This window comes from Sus scrofa, chromosome 9 (assembly GCF_054392235.1).
Source record: "Sus scrofa isolate SSC_HxYL_T2T_F1_AM1 chromosome 9, Sscrofa_HxYL_maternal_Yorkshire_Landrace_v2.0, whole genome shotgun sequence".
Lineage (NCBI taxonomy): Eukaryota > Metazoa > Chordata > Mammalia > Artiodactyla > Suidae > Sus > Sus scrofa.
This window is the reverse complement of record NC_139391.1, coordinates 51,037,649-51,055,177: the sequence shown is the minus strand read 5'-3', so window position 1 is coordinate 51,055,177 and position 17,529 is coordinate 51,037,649. Positions and strand designations below refer to the sequence as shown.

Sequence of the window (17,529 nt, the reverse complement as noted above, 5' to 3'; positions counted from 1 at the left end):
TTCAACAAGCATTTCCTGCTTAGCCTTGCCCCTCAGGCACTGGAGCCAGGAGCCACGGACCTGAATGTGTCTGCAAAGATGAAAAGTGGGTTGTGTGCCATGCAGCTGATGATAGGCAGGGATCTCATTAAAATACAAGACTTGAAGACACTCCTATGTGTGTCTGTGTGTGTGTGTGTGTCAAGAAACAATATAAAGAGGATTGTACAATGGGTTGCAGTAAGTGGGGGGTCAGGAATTGAAGGGATATAGAAATCAGAACACTTTTATTTCCAGTTTTCCTCAGGTCTTAACCACAGGGCACTCTCTTCCTGTGCATTCCAAGCCTGACCCTGAGCAGTCACAGTGGCTCCCTTAGAGGAAGTTTACATCAAACCAATTCAGGATGTAGTCAGGGGACATTCTGGTCCTAAACTCAGAGGACCATTTCCGTCAGGCCTAGAAAACCAACGCTTTCTCACTGACTAAGAAACAGCTCTGTCCTGCAAGCATGCAAGCAAGGGGGAGGCCCATGGCTTCCCTGTTTGAGTCCCAGCTAGGGGACAACTTCAACAGAGTCATATTTTACCCCACACCTTCTTTCATCCCATTTCAACTGATAAATAGAATCAAAATCTACACATGGCTATTCTATGTTGTGCATGTAAAACGACTGACTTGTTTTTTCTGGCATATCCCTCCCTTTTGAAAGAAGTCCATAGAGCTCTAAAGTATTTAAATGCACTGATTAAAAAATTAAATTGCCCCTCCTGGAACCTGGTGAACCTTGACTTTTACAATCCATATGCATATATGGCTTTCTGATAATTGTTGCAAAATCATCCAAGAGAATGAAACCTAATTTTCAAGAAGAAGATTTGTCTGAGATTTAAAGAGGTTTTTCATTTGTATTTTTATTGGCAGTAAATAAAAGATGAATGGTCAATTGTAACCCACTCTTTGAGCCACCTTAAATACTATAAAATACATAGCAGATTGAACATAATCTATGCCACCTATGAAGCTTCCCAAAGTCTTTGCCTGTTAAGACACACTTTTCTTTCAATATGGAAAACAAAGTGGTCAGGACAGACAGTTACTGAAAGAACAACAAAATGAAAAAATCTGACCAAGATCAATTGCTTAATATCAATGAACTCGTTAAGTGAATATCAAGCATATTAATATTGGATCAGGGGATGGGACGTGAGCCGTTATTTAAAACCATAAGTCGAGCATTTAGCAATGAAAATCTAAAAACAAACAAGAGAGCCAACAATCTGGCTATGACAAATTTCAAAATACCTAAACAGTTAGTGGAGATAAGAAAAATAAAAGAGTAAACTAGCAAATGTTATGGTACTCATATTAGAACATGTTTAAATTGTTTCTTGACATCATGTTAAGGATTTTCAAGTGGTCATCTCTTTGCCTATTTTCTCGAAAGAAAAATAACTCAACATACTTTTCTAAAAAAGACACTGTAAAAATGAACTTCTTAACCACATATTCTTTCAAATTAACATTGCTCTCTCAAGCACAACTTGAGGATTCTGTAGCTTAAAAAACTCCAAATGAGACAATGTTGAAAATTAACTGTATTTTAATTTTTAAAAACTCTCTATGAGAGTAGCATACAGAAACCAACAAACAGGAGGAACTTTTGTTGTTGTTGTTCCCAGTTCCATCGTAACTATTTATTTTTATTTATTTTTTGCCTTTTTAGAGCCACACCTGTGGCACATGGAAGTTCCCAGGCTAGGGGTCAAATCAGAGGCATGGCTGCTGGCCTGTAACACAGGCACGGCAATGCCAGATCTGAGCTGCATCTGGAATCTACACCACAGCTCATGGCAACACCGGATCCTTAACCCACTGATTAAGGCCAGGGATGGAACCTACGTTCTCATGGATGCTAGTAGATTTGTTTCTACTGGGCCATGACAGGAACTCCCACATCCATTTAACGTAGTTTTATTCGATCCTGAGAAATCCTGTGATACCCACAATACTTCTAAAGCCTTCAGAAATAAGAAGAGGCACAGAGCACTTTCTTTTCTCATCATTTTACTTTCTATTCATTCTTCCTAATTTGAGTTTCAATTACCAACCACTAGTTTATCTCCTTAAGAGATTGTCCTCTCTCTACCTAGTTCTCCACAAATTGGTCTTCCTTCGCCAAACTGCTGTTAATGTGGGATCATTGTGTATAATAAGTGCTAATCAAGGCCTTATGACAATACTCTCCTGAGCACGATACAAATTCAGAAGGAAATGCACTTTCTAAATCTCACTGTTCATTCCCCTGAGGGACCTCTTATGTACTGACTGTGTCTCTTTGCATGGTGGGCTAGGACACGCTCATGGGAAATTTTTCCTCCCACACCCTCTTCTCTGAATTACAAGACCCTGAAAATACTTCATTTCACACTATTTTTTTTTACCGAAAGTCTGCTTTCAAAAAAAAGTTTGCTCATACCTTCTATTTCTAAATGTAGAGCTTAAATAAAGTAGACAGAAAGTACACTAGAAAGAGTAGTAGACCTGAAATCAGGAGAATAAGCATTTATTCTAGACTTTTTCATAAGGAACATGTGTGACTTTAAGTAAATCATTAACCTCTCCGACGTTCTGTGTTCTTTCCATATAATACATAGGTGTTGAACACCAAATGTGCTACTTCTATGTAGAGATGAATATGAAATCTCTGAGGTACATATGAAAGGAGCTTGTAAATGCATCATATTCACAGCTTGCAAGTGGGGTGTATTTGAGCAGAGTCTTTATGGAAACTGCTATAACTGAGAAACACAGGCATCAAAAGGAGTCACATTCCTGGGAGTTCCCATCGTGGCTCAGTGGTTAACGAACCCGACTAGGAACCATGAGGTTGCGGGTTTGATCCCTGGCCTTGCTCAGTGGCTTAAGGATCCGGCGATGCCGGGAGCTGTGGTGTAGGTTGCAGATGTAGCTCAGATCCCACGTTGCTATGGCTCTGGAATAGGGCGGTGGCTACAGCTCTGAATGGACCCCTAGCCTGGGAACCTCCATATGCCGCAGGAGTGGCCCAACAAATGGGAAAAAGACAAAAAAAAAAAAAAAAAGGAGTCATATTCCTGACAACTGCAGGGAGAAGGAGAAGTGGAGAAACAGCTTATCTCACTCATGCTTCCAACGGTGCAAGCAGCATTTATGAAACCACCCAATGCACAACATATTACTTTATAATCATTCAAAATGATTTTAAAAAGCCAAACGTGTTACTTTACTATCATTAGCAGAACCATTTCTGCTTTTCCAAGTTGAAAAAGGGAAAATACATGATTATAATTTTAAAAATAAAACAAAGATGAGCTTACTTCTTAACATTTTTCTTAAATAAGAAACATGATGGAAAACACAGATTATAAAGACTTACACTAAAAAATTGTAAAGAGCTTGAGAAAGGCTCAAACTTCCATCACCAAGGGAAGAAAGAAATAAGGTAAGAAGACTGCCACTAAAAATATTATCAATAAACACATTGAATCTCCTACCCACTGACGACACCCACAGACACAGATTCTAGTCAAAACCGGAATCTTCTCCTCAGGGTTTTTCGCAGAGCAAATTTAACATCTTTGTTCCGCAAACTGTAGAAAAGGGATTCATCATGGGAACCACATTGGTATAAAAGACAGAAGAGATTTTCCCCTTATCCATAGACCCAGAAGATGATGGTCGGAGGTACATAATTGCCCCCGATCCAAAGAATAGAGAAACTGCAATTATGTGGGAACTGCAGGTGCTGAAGGCTTTGGACCTGCTCTCCATGGAGCTGATGTGAAGGATGTTGGACAGGATGAGGCCATAAGAGACAAAGATGGTGAGACTGGGCACACTGATGTTGATGCCTCCCAAAATGAAAACTATCATTTCATTGACATAGGTACTTGTGCAGGAGAGCTGGAGCAGAGGAAGGATGTCACAGAAGTAATGGTTGATGGTATTTGCATCACAGAAGGTCAGTCTCAGCATGCTTCCAGTGTGAGCCATGGCACCAGAAAGTGCCATCAAGTAGCAAGCAAGCATAAGGCTGGAACACACTTTAGGGGACATGGCAATGTTATACAACAGGGGGTTACAGATGGCCACATAGCGATCATACGCCATTAATGTCAGCACATATGCTTCAGAAACGACAAAAAAACAGAAAAAGTAGAGCTGAGTCATGCACCCCAGGTAAGAGATAATCTTTTTCTCTGATGAGAAATGTGTGAGCATTTTTGGTGTAAGTACTGAAGAATAGCAGAGATCTATGAAGGACAAGTTGAGGAGGAAAAAGTACATGGGGGTGTGCAGGTGTGAATTCAGCCCAATTACTGTGATCAAGCCAAAATTTCCCAGCACAGTGACCGTATACATTACTAGGAACAGCAAGAACAAAGGAAGTTGGAGAGCTGGATGGTCCGTTAAGCCCACCAGAATGAAGTCAGTCACAAATGAACCATTTCCAGGAGCCATTCTTCTCTAAGAGGATCTGGGGACACAGGAGGAAAGGGTTACATTAGAGATCAACTCAGCTCTCCTCACAACAGCTCCCCCTACAAGAGGGCGTATAGACTGGGCATGGCTGAGACTAGCCCAGCCAGGACCCACAGCATCTGCCCCTATCATTATCATGATTGGGAATGCCAAGGACTTTCCCTTTCTCAAGTCTTGATAAGCTCAAGAAAACAAAGAGCATCACAGACTTAGCCCACAGAGGGAAGGCAGTGCTGCAATATGCAAACACGGCTGCTAGGCAAAACTAAGGGGTAAGAGAGAGGGACAGACCAGGACAGAAAGTCCTTCTCTCATCTCACCAAAGCCCCTCTCCTCACCAGGAAAACTATAGGCAGAGACCCCAGCTGCCTGGGGCTGGCCTCTAATGCAGATTAGACCTGCTGGGGTGAGAACCAAGAACACTGTCTCTAACCAAAACCAAGGGACCAAAAGCTCTGAGAAGTTTACTTACTGACCCATGTGGGAGCCTGAGAGTCTGCCCACAGAGGGGGAACTTATTGACTGAGATACTGTACTTTCTGAGCCTCCTAATCTCAGAATACCCTCTGATCTCCCCGAAACACATTCTCCCAACAGTGGCACTTGAACATCAGGACTGCACAAAGTGGGAAAGAAACTGGCAGATCTCACATCCCTGGTCTTCCATCTCAAAACCAAAAGGATGGTAATATCAACAGTATTCAGAAACTCACTGTCCTTAAGTCAGCAACCTTCGAGCTGTCTTATCCTTGCTGTTTGCCCTGTGGTCCTGGAAAGGCAGTTCCACCTTCAGGGGCAGTGGTTCCTTTGATTCTAACAGGATGCAACCCAGAGTTCATTTCAGACATGCCCTAGAAACTTTCTGAACTACACATATTACTGTCAGATTATGACTCTGAGTCTTCTCAAGCAGCAAGGAAAAATAAATCGCATTGTTACGAGGTTTGCCACTTGATAAGACACAGAAGACTGAATGTGCATTTAAGGACCAAGCACAATTGAATAAATACAGGGTAGAAGCTTGCTCAGGCTCTCCCCAGGGCACTAGAGTCTATGTGTGTAAGAGAAGTAAGGGGATTATATTTACACCATGCACCATCTACTCTCTTTTGTTCCTTAGGGACTCAGTCTTGTAATCCAGTCTACATGTCACTTCAGGGACTCTACATTCCCAAGGCAGAGGCAAAAATTAACTCTTATTTTCCTATCTTCTTTATCTCTTAAGGAAATCTAGTGTTAGGTGTTTTCGCAGTGTCTTCCAATGTCCTAAACCGAAATTTTCCAGAGTCTGCCTATTGGTTTCTTAAATGCATAACTTTGAGTTGTGCCAAGACTCTACTAACTCAGTTTATGTCCCTCATCCATTATGTCAGAAAAATAACAAAGGAGGTCCCGTCAGGGCACAGCAGGAACAAATCCAAGTAGGAACCATGAGGTTGTGGGTTCGATCCCTGGCCTCGAGAGTGGGTTAAGGATCCGGCGTTGCTGTGAGCTGTGGTGTAGGTCTCAGACATGGCTCGGATCTGGCTTTGCTGTGGTTGTGGTGTAGGCCGGCACCTGTAGCTCCAAATAGTCCCCTAGCCTGGGAACGTCCATATGCCATGGAGGCCGCACCAAAAATACAAAAGACAAAAAAAAAATTTTTTTTAAATAGAAAAATAATTTACATTTTTGTCCCTTTTACAGTTATTACATTGAAACATCTATTGGAAATTTCTAGATGACAGTCCAGTTGCATCCCAAATGTCATATTTCCTTAAGTGAGGTCATCGGGTCCTTCTCATTACAGAAAAGAGGGGGGCTGTAGAGTTGGACTGTATGGCTTTGAATCCTAACCCCATGCTCACTAACAGGGGCATGGTTCTTGAACTCTCCATGCCTCAGATTCATAATTTCTAAAAGAGTGATGAGAACAATAGCATCTCTTTCATTGGGTTGCCTTTATGAGTAAATGAAAAACAGTACACAAAACTGTTAGAACAGGACTTGGCACATGGTACACACTCAGCCAATGTCAGTTGTCAGCATGATTTATCTTCTCAAAGTTTCCAAGAGGTCTCCCATCATAAAACCTGAGACATTTCCGCTTTAATTCCTAGGATCCTTTATAAACTGTTAAGTTCTATAAAGACAAACATCTCTTACTACGTCCTTTGTGGTGCTGTGCATACTACACAGCACAGAGGAGGCACGCCATACGTAATTCTGTCAACTCGACTGTTCTCTGTTGAAAACCTTCAGAATAGTTTTCACATCTCTCATGTACTAAGCGTTAGTCTGCAGCCACACTGACCTCCATCCTTTGCCCTCAGGCACCATACAATCTCAGGTCCTTTTTAGGTGTTAACTGAACTATACTGCAATATAAACATATGCAATTGACTCTGCGTTTTTTTTTTTTTTTTTTTTTGCTTTTTAGGGCGACACCCGTGGCATATGGAGGTTCCCAGGCCAGGAGTCGAATCGCAGCCGCAGCTGCTGTGGCTTATACCACAGCTATAGCAACAGAGGATGCAAGCCACGTCTGCCACCACTGCACAGCCCACAACCACACTGGATCCTCAACCCACTGAGCGAGGCCAGGGATCGAACCCGCAACCTCAAGGGTCCCAGTCGCTTTTGTTTCTGCTGTGCCACAACGGGAACTCTGACTCCGCAATTTTTAATTTTTTATTTCTTTAAATTTTTTGGCCTTGCCTACGGCATCTGGAAGTTTCTCGGCCCTCATTGCCTCTCCTTTCTAAAGGCAACAGTTTGCATCTACTAACCCCAAACTCAGTCTATCCCGTTCCCTCTTCATAAGGTACTCAAAGGTCAAAGCGCTATGATATACATACCATGTTATCCATCGGAAGCTAACATACTATTGTACATCACCTATATTCCAGTTGAAAAATGCCTGAAGAAGGTCTTTTAGGAGAGACTTCATGGAGAAAGTGAGAGAAAATACACTTACGTAATAGGGAATGAGACTTAGCTCCCCTTTCCCAGAGCATTAAGTTAAATACGTAAGGTTGTACATCGACTACAAATATACATGATGCGCTTGTTCATTGACTTTCCTCCACCCACAGGCACTGGTGGAAATTCTTCACTGGATACGGTAAAAGGATTCTCTCTGCCTTGGACTGGTCTGGAATATGTTGAACCTATTTCTCAATTGTGCTGATTTGCACCGTGGGAGCTGATCTGTCTAGGAGGGCTGATTCCATACATTTGGATTGTTATTTTCAATCTTGGCTTATGGATTAGTTTGATGTTTAGTTTAAGTAAAATGTCATCATTGTTTTCTAACCTTAATTGATTGCGAAACTCAGCAAAAATACACCTGTGAATGCTTAGAAGACCCACACATCGGAGTTCCCATGTGGCTCAGTGGTTAGGGAATCCGACTAGGAACCATGAGGTTGTGGGTTTGATCCCTGGCCTCGATCAGTGGGTTAAGGATCCGGCATTGCCGTGAGCTGTGGTGCAGGTCACAGATGTGGTTCGGATTTCATGTTGCTGAAGCTCTGTTGTAGGCCAGCAGCTGCAGCTCATATTCGACCCCTAGCCTAGGAACCTCCATATGCCGAGGGTGCAGCCCTAAAAGGACCAAAAAAAAAAAAAAGCGAAAACACATGCTTCCAATATGTATTATCAAATGGAAAGGTAAGAATCACCAGGAGGATAGATAAATAGATAACTACCAGCACACCAGAACCCTGTCTATACCCCACTTAATGGCAGGTTCCTCCAGTATTCCATTCTCCATTCTGACTCTACTTCGATCCCTCTCTGGCTTTTCCTTCTTGGCTTTATCACCAAAGTAGGGCCTCAATGTCATGTGATCAGCACAGAGAGGATGTGCAAAGGGCACACCACAGCCCTGGAATTATGTCCATCATGTCTAGAACTCAGTCACCTGCTACGTCTCACTGCGAGAATGTCTGTCTGGGAAATGTATGTTATGCAAGAAGAGGGGAACAGCGAGCAGAATGCGCTAATCACACCAGTGCTTGTCAATATCACTGACCTGAAGGTTCAAAAAGGTCTTGAAAGGAAGAACTTACTGCTGACTCTGGCGCTGAGCAAGCGCCTGTGAGTAACAATGCCTGTTGGAGACCACCCTAATATTCTAAATTAAGCAATACCTATCAATGAAATGTGAAGGATACACTACAGATATTTTCCTTAATTTCTAATGTTTGCACCTATTTTTGTATCCAGAAGCATTTCATGCACTAAAACCACTGTCCATGTTTCACTGGTACATTCAGTATAAGGTTTTTAAACCTGCTATTGAGAATCTGAATACCCAAGTCCTGGTCTCAGCTGTACCACTTCTCAACTGTAATTTAGAAAAAGCCATGAACTTCTCTGAGCTTTAGCTTCCTTATCTGTGGAATTGTAACCAGGACCCCCTTCCTTAATCTCCTCAAGTTCTCTCCTGAGGAACACATAGCCTTGCAGAGGCGATAGGACTGGGAAAAAGGCAACACCACCTCTAAGAGCCATCAGAACACCCTGTGCATTCTCTACATTAATGTCTAACGTGGGTCTATTACATTTTACGTCACAGAGAGACTTAAAGCGCCCAGGGGATTCCACCTGCTTCCCACTCACCCAGGAAGAGGGGAATCGCTGCCTCAGAATGGAATGCTGACCAACACTGAGTGAACTTTTACTGTGTAAAGTTGCATGTTTTGGACAACACACCCCGCATATAAAGCAACTGCTTCATCTGGTGCCAGGCTGAATATCAGTGAAAAGTCCCTGTTCTTGAGAGAAAAATCAGCTGTACCAGACTTGGGAAAAATATTGTCTGTCCTCAATGTGGACATCAATTCATCATAATCAAATTGCACGGACAATTCTGAGTACATAAGACTGATGTGAAAGTGTCCATGGGCAGCACGCAACTCTACTACACCCTAATGAGAAACACTACCTTTATGATTTTCTCTCAGTTCAGACATACAGTCCATTACACACATCATCAAATATGGGCACAAAATGGGAGTGTTGTTTGCTGCTCTAGTTGTTACCTAATGCAATGGATGACCACTTCAACAACCATTCCCTCTTGCTGGATTCAACAAGCATTTCCTGCTTAGACTTGGCCCTCAGGCACTGGCGCCAGGAGCCACGGACCTGAATGTGCCTGCAAAGATGAAAAGTGGGTTGTGTGCCATGCAGCTGATGATAGGCAGTGACCCCATAAAATACAAGACTTGAAGACACTCCTGTGTCGTGTTTGTGTGTGTGTGTGTATGTGTGTGTGTGTGTGTGTGTGTGTGTGTGTATGTGTGTAGGGAAAAAGTATAAGGAGGATTGTACCATGAGTTGCAGTAAGTGGGGGGTCAGGAATTGAAGGGATATAGAAATCAGAACTGCTGTTACTTCCAGTTTTCCTCAGGTCTTAACCACAGGGCACTCTCTTCCTGTGCATTCCAAGCCTGACCCTGAGCAGTCACAGTGGCTCCCTTAGAGGAAGTTTACATCAAACCAATTCAGGATGTAGTCAGGGGACATTCTGGTCCTAAACTCAGAGGACCATTTCTGTCAGGCCTAGAAAACCAAAGCTTTCTCACTGACTTAGAAACAGCTCTGTCCTGCAAGCATGCAAGCAAGGGGGAGGCCCACGGCTTCCCTGTTTGATTCTCAGCTTGGGGACACCTTCTTTCATCCCATTTCAAATGTTAAATAGAACCAAACTCTACACATGGCTATTCCATGCTGTACTTGTAAGACAACTGACTTGTTTTCTCCTGCGTATCCCTCCCTTTTGAAAGAAGTCCATAGAGCTCTAAAGTATTTAAATGCAATGAGTAAAAAATTAACTTGACCCTCCTGGAACCTGGCCATCCTTGACTTTTACAATCCCTATGCCTATGGCTTTCTGATAATTGTTGCAAAATCATCCAAAAGAATGAAACCTAGTTTTAAAGAATGAGATTTGTCTGAGATCGAAAGAGGTTTCATTTGTATTTTGAATCACATTAAATAAAAGATGGGCCACCTTAAATACTCTAAAATGTATAACAGATTGAACACACTCGATGCCACCTACAAAGCTTCCCAAAGTGTTTGCCTGCTGAGATACATTTTTCTTTCAATATGGAAACCAACGTGATCAGAAGAGACAGTGACTAAAAGAAGAACAAAATGAAAAAATCTGATGAAGATCAATTATTTCGTTTCTTTTTTGTCTTTTTGTCTATGCTATGGCCGCACCCAAGGAATATGGAGATTCCCGGGCTAGGGCTCAAAACGGAGCTGTAGCTGCCAGCCTACGCCAGAGCCACAGCAACGTGGGATACCAGCCCTGTCTTCGACCTAAACCATGGCTCATGGCAATGCTGGATCCATAACCCACTGAGCAAGGCCAGGGATTGGACCCGCAACCCCATGGCTCTTAAGTCGCATTCGTTAACCACTAAGCCACGTCGGGAACTCCGGCATTACTTTTAATCACAGAATAAAACACATATCCGTGACTCTCTATCAATATAAACAACTGAATACATAAATAAGTGGGAAGAAGAAAGAGTTCTTCCCTAAAGAAGAATTCCAATTAATGCAGAAATGGTGGAGGGAATGATTTTTAAAACACCATTAGACAAACAAAAATGTAATAATATTTCCAGGCAAAATACATGGATGATTCCAAAATCCATGAGTGAAAGTTTGGGGAGATACTGAATATAAGCATAGTGGCAAAGGACCGCCCCCAAGATATTTAACATAACCAATAATTAGGCATAGTGACATCACATATACCCTGAAATGATGTATATCTGGAGAAGGAGGCACTTCACGGCTGTGGTATCTTTGCTAAAAAATGCACAATCTACTCAGGAAAAAGCATTATACATGCCCCAATTGAGACATGTTCTACAAAATGATTGGCAAGTACTCATTGAACAGGTAAAAGTCAGTAATCACAAGGAAAAAATGAGGGATTGTCAGATTAAAGAAGACTAAGATCCTGTGCTGGATCCTGGAAAAGAGAGGATTTGGGGGGGAAACTGGTGAAACGTCATTTTGGTCTACAGTTAAGTTTATACTAAGATGCTAATGCTAATTTCCTGATTTGTATAATGTTACTGTGGCTTCTAAGTTGTCAACTTTAGGGGAAGTTGGCTCAAAGTGTATGTGAACTCTATTCTACTTTTTTTTTTTTTTTTTTTTTTATCTTTTGCCATTTCTTGGGCCGCTCCCGCGGCATATGGAGGTTCCCAAGCTAGGGGTCCAATCGGAGCTGCAGCCGCCAGCCTACACCAGAGCCACAGCAACTCAGGATCCGAGCCATGTCTGCGGCCTACAACACAGCTCACAGCAACGCCGGATCCTTAACCCACTGAGCGAGTGCAGGGATCGAACCTGCAACTTCATGGTTCCTAGTCGGATTCGTTAACCACTGCACCACGACAGGAACTCCCTATCCCGCTTTTTAATTTTTTTCTGTAATTTAATATTTCAAAATCAGTTTTTTAAAATTAGAAAGAATTTAAGTATGTCATTGTACTTATCCTTAAACAAGTAATGTCTCTCCATTTATTTATTTGGTGTTTTGTTTGTTTGTTTGCTTTCTGGGGCTGCACTCGCGGCATATGGAGGTTTCCCAAGCTAGGGGGCCAATCAGAACTATAGCCACCAGCCTATGACACAGCAACACCAGATCCAAGCTGTGTCTTCGACCTACACGGAAATGCAGAATCCTTAATGCACGGGGCAAAGCCAGGGATCCAACCCACAACCTCATGATGCCTAGTCAAATTTGTTACCACTGAGCCACAATGGGAACTTCGTATCTCTCCATTTATTTAAATCATGTTTTGTGTTGCTTGGCGACTTTCCTTCTTCTTCTTTTTTTTTTTTTTTTTTTTTTTTTTCCTTTTTGTCTTTTTTCTAGGGCTGCACCTGCAGCATATGAAGGTTCCCAGGCTAGGGGTCTAATCAGAGCGGTAGCCACCTGCCTATGCCACAGGCACAGCAATGAGGGATCTGAGCCACATCTGCAATCTATACAACAGCACACCGCAATGCCGGATCCTTAACCCACTGAGCGAGGCCAGGGATCGAACCCACAACCTCATGGTTCCTAGTCAGATTCGTTAACACTGAGCCACGACGGGAACTCCAACTTTCCTTCTTTTGATTTCTTTCTTTCTTTTTAAATAGCTCCTTGAGGTGTATGTTACACACCATAGAATCCAACTGCTTAAACTTATAATTCAATGATTTTAGTAAATTTACAAAGCTGTGCAACTATTACCACAATCCAATTTTAGAACATTTTCATCACTTCAGAAAGACCCCTCATGACAATTTGTAGTCATTCTCATCTGAGTCCCAGGCATCCACTAATCTACTTTCACTCTTTATAGTTCTGTCTTAATAGGACATTTTATAAAAATGGAAACATACAACATGTGACCTTTTGCCTCTGGTCATGTTTTTGAGTTCTATCCATTTCATAAACTGCATTACCTATTTTGTCCCTTTTTATTGCTGGATGATACTTCATTGTATGAATATACTCTTTTTTTAATCCATTCAACAGCTGATGAACAACAAACATGACTGTTTCCACGATTGTTTCTAAGGATTACAAACAATCCTGCTATAAACACTTACATTATATATAGACATAAGTTTTCATTACTCTTGCGTAGATTTCTAAAAACGGAAATGCTACATCATATGGTAAATTTAGGTTGAACTTTTTAAGAAACTTCCAAACTGTTTTCCAAAGTGGGGTCTACCATTTTACATTCTCTCTAGGAACATAGAGAGGTTTCAGTTTCTCCACAGCCAATAACACTTGTCTTTGAAAAAAACCATTTATCCATTCCATAGATACGAAGAGGACAAATCTAAACGCAATTGGTTGAAATATCAGGGATACATATATGCGACTGATGTAAAAGACATTATAATACATTGATCTACCCAACACTGAAATGGGCTGTCTTGTGAAACAGGGATTACTCCATTACTGAATTTGTTCAGGGACAAGCTATGTCATTTCTCATTAGGAGCATCATAGGAAATACCATTGCAGTGAATAAATTAATGAGTATGAAGAAATTTAAGGTCATATGCTATGAGTTCTACTCTATCCTAAGTAAAAATAACCACCACAAATTTTTGAAATTCCAATTTTGAATTTGATGAAGGGAGGAAACAAGAAATTAAGCACCGTGATCACTCTCTGTCAATGAATGAGTAGGGATTATTTCTTATTGACCAGTGATTTAAACTTAAGTAGAAGCATCCAAATAAACTCGGCTCCTTGCAATTTCTACTTCTCTATCCCAAAAACATTAAGCAGAAACTAGATAAGGCATAGGATGTTTTCCCTATGTTCCTCTTAGGAAGACACGACATACGCCTAAGGAACACTAAAATAGTCCAAGACAGTACATGCTTAGATATGATCAATAATTATCATAAATACTATGCATGTCATGAATGAAAAATTGGTGTGAGGTAAAAATATTTATAAGGGGCTTCTAGAGGAACGCAAATGTTCAAACTTGGCCATAGAGGGTAGCTTTCTGAAGGCAGAGATTAACAGAATTCCATTCATGTCATAAGATGCTGCAATGAGACCAGGCAGAGATTATGGCAAATTGAGAAGATGAGGCAAAGAGCATCCCTAGGTAAGAGGAGTTTCTTCAGGCGATTGCAGAAGATACAGATTTGGTGACAAGAATGGAAAGAGTTTGCAGTTGATGTTGAACACTGAACAGAGTCCATTTCTGCTTTAGGCAGAGAGGAATAGTAAAGGAGAGAGATAAATTAAACATGGCGTTTTAAGAAGACTGACAAAGTGTCTTCTAATATAGAAACATTTGCTACATTAGAGAAACAAGTGAGCATTGGGACATAAAACACCATCGTGCAAACAGGGTTAGGTAAAACCTATGGGAATTTAAAATACAACAGGAATAAGCAGTTTAAAGAAAATGTTCATATAAGGCAACATCTAATTATGTGTAAGAGTTAATGGATTAAAAGGATAGAAGAAAACTCAAATTTCATTTCAGGCTCAACAACGAAGGAATAGGAAAACATTTCCCAAAAGGTTGAAATAAAGGTTTACTGGAAGAGTGTGATATATACTAAACAATCTGTCCTGGTAATTATTCAGTCAGTTCTCTAAGGCTTCATTGTCATACACTTGAGAGTTGGGTGCGGGGAGCCAAAATTCTAAAGAACTCCCTCTAGGTGAAGAATGGATGGGACTGCTGTGTTCTTGGCTGATGTAATAACACCCAAACTCTGGGCAAGTCTCCCAGAAGATAAGATGCAACTCTGTGGACACAAGACAATAAGAACCTGGTCATCCAGAGCTTCAGTATGCAGAGTAACCTGGGAGAGCAGAGGCATCACGGTTCTGGACTATTTGCAAAAAATATATATATGCTCCATGAGAGTAAGACTTATAACCCCTGTTTATATTACCATTATCTAGAGAGTATATTTTTCCAAATAACCCTCACAGCCCTTTCCGTGCCCCCCAAAGATTGCGGATCCCATACTGAAAAGCCCGTTTTGAAAGCACAGCAAGAAAACACCAGGACAAGTCAAAGGAGTGACCAGAAAGGGTGTATCTTTCTTTCACGGATGAAGCAGGACCAAGATGACATGATTCAATGGCCGATGATGTTTCTGGCAAGAGGAAAGGCTATTACGGATCATGTCTGTTGATGTCAGTTTCCTCTCTGGGCAAGAAGATGCTCATGGAAAAAGAAGACCCCAACCAGACTGTGGTGGACTCCTTCTTCCTGGAGGGTCTGATGTACACAGCTGAACATCCTAGCCTCTTCTTCCTCCTCTTCCTGCTCATCTACGGAATCACCATAACTGGGAATCTCCTCATTCTCATAACCGTGGGCTCTGACCCTCACCTCTGCTCCCCTATGTACCACTTCCTGGGGCACCTCTCCTTCCTGGATGCATGGCTGTCTACAGTGACAGTGCCCAAGGTCATGGATGGCCTCCTGACTCTGGATGGGAAGGTGATCTCCTTTGAGGGCTGTGCCCTACAGCTTTACGGCTTCCACTTCCTGGCCAGCACCGAGTGCTTCCTGTATACAGTCATGGCCTACGACCGCTACCTGGCTATCTGTCGACCCTTATACTACCCAGCGGCCATGAACAGGAGGATGTGCGCGGGACTGGCTGGGATCACTTGGAGCCTAGGTGCTGTTCACTCTGCAATCCATACCTCCCTCACCTTCCACCTGCCCTACTGTGGGCCTCGTCACATTGCCTACTTCTGCGACATCCCCCCTGTGCTGAAGCTCGCCTGTGCAGACACCACCATTAACAAGCTTGTCATGCTGGCCAACATTGGCACTGTGGCTGCAGGGTGCCTGATCCTCATCGTCGTGTCCTACAGCTTCATCGTGACGGCGGTGGTGCGCATCCGCACTGCCGAGGGCCGGCAGCTCGCTTTCTCCACGTGCACCTCCCACCTCACGGTGGTGCTCCTGTACTACATGCCACCGGTGTCTATCTACCTGCAGCCTCGCTCCGGGGCAGCAGGAGCCGGGGCCTCCGCTGTCTTCTACACCATAGTCACCCCCGTGCTCAATCCTTTCATTTACACCCTGCGGAACAGGGAGGTGAAGCGGCCTCTGAGAAGATTTCTGGGCCAAGGCTCGCCAGAGTCTCCTGCAGGCAACCCACCACCCTGACCGGCACGGCGATTCTCTGACTTTGCCAGGAAAGCATCTAGTCCCTTATCAAAATGGGCAGGGAACATATTTCAAGTAGAAACTCAGGAAGAACTGAGTTTCAGCTTAGCCAGGAACGCCTTCCCTTCCCTTCCGCCAAGTGACCTGTTTCAGTGTCTGTCACAAACACTTCATCTATAAAGCCAAAAGATAGGGTTGAAAGACACCCAGAGTTTCTCCAACCTCTCAATTGTATGGCTCAGAGGTATGTGAAATGCTAATCATGCCTCGTTTATTTTAGTAAATGAATTTTTTGCCTTTTATGAAATAATTGTATTAAATAGTTGCTACATATTTTAAAAATACTGATAACAGGAGCTCTGGTTGTGCCTCAATGGATTAAGATCCCAACTAGAATCCAGGAGGATGCAGGTTCAATCCCTGGCCTCATTCGGTGGGTTAAGGATCCATCCTTGCCACAAACTGCAGTGTAGGTCACAGATGCTGCTCCGTTGGGATCCCACGTGGCTGTGGCTGTGGCACAGGCCAGAAGCTGCAGCTCCCATTAGACCCCTGGCCTGGGAACTTCCATATGCCACAGGTGCAGCCCTATAAAAAAAAAAAAATACGAATAACAGAACAATAGGTATAGATAGTAAATGAAACTTTGTCTGTGTATCTCGCAGTTTAAGAGAAGAAGCCACTGGTTTTAGGATGATAAAATACAACTAAAGGGAGAAGAGCATCTTGCCCAAGGTCACTGAGAAAATGCCATTATCTTTATTCTCCTCCTCAAGATGGTATATAAGTAAGTGGTAGAAATACCATGGATTTGGAAGTCAAGTGGACCTCCTGGTACTGTCATCCTGATTCCACCAGTCGCTTGATGTAGAATCTTGTGCATATTTTATGATAACTTGGTATGTCACTGTGCCTTCCTGATATTAAGATTAAAATTAACTACTTCGGTGGATTTTATGAGGACTCAATGATACATTTATGTGAAGTGTTGCTGCAAAATAGATATTCCCATTTCTTACAGAGTAAGCAAAAGAAGTCAGAGTCTTTATTAGTCATGCTGCATTTAAAGGGGGAATGAATGACCCACTAAATGATTCTATGAACCGAAAATGGCCCTGAATGCCAGGCTAAGGCGTTCAGATCATACACTAGCCATTTTGCCACTTTGTCTCTCCTTTGTTTTCTCCTATATGAACATATTCTTCTTGAGAAGCTACATTTTTTTTACTTGCTAAAACACAGGGTAAATGAAAGGAAAGAGAGAGAAAAAGAGATAGGTAGGAGTAGAATGACCTGTTTATTAACTATTCTAACTTCCTGCCTGTGAGAGAAA

At 42.3% G+C, this 17,529-nt stretch overlaps 1 protein-coding gene and 1 pseudogene across 1 annotated transcript; one reads left to right on the top strand and one right to left on the bottom strand.

Annotated features, from left to right (window-relative positions):
- Nucleotides 1-3,547: 3,547 nt before the first annotated feature.
- On the bottom strand, nucleotides 3,548-4,539 carry LOC106504899 (olfactory receptor 8B3-like; annotated as a pseudogene).
- Nucleotides 4,540-13,001: 8,462 nt separating this feature from the next.
- On the top strand, nucleotides 13,002-16,196 carry LOC100515746 (olfactory receptor 10S1-like). The gene has a single exon (XM_003129994.2). It carries the CDS (start codon nucleotides 15,150-15,152, stop codon nucleotides 16,194-16,196), a length of 1,047 nt encoding a protein of 348 aa, XP_003130042.2. The 5' UTR covers nucleotides 13,002-15,149.
- Nucleotides 16,197-17,529: the final 1,333 nt, after the last annotated feature.

Excerpts from the sequence above, each read along its gene's own strand:
- LOC100515746 (XM_003129994.2), top strand. The coding sequence starts at position 15,150 with ATGGCCGATGATGTTTCTGGCAAGAGGAAAGGCTATTACGGATCATGT.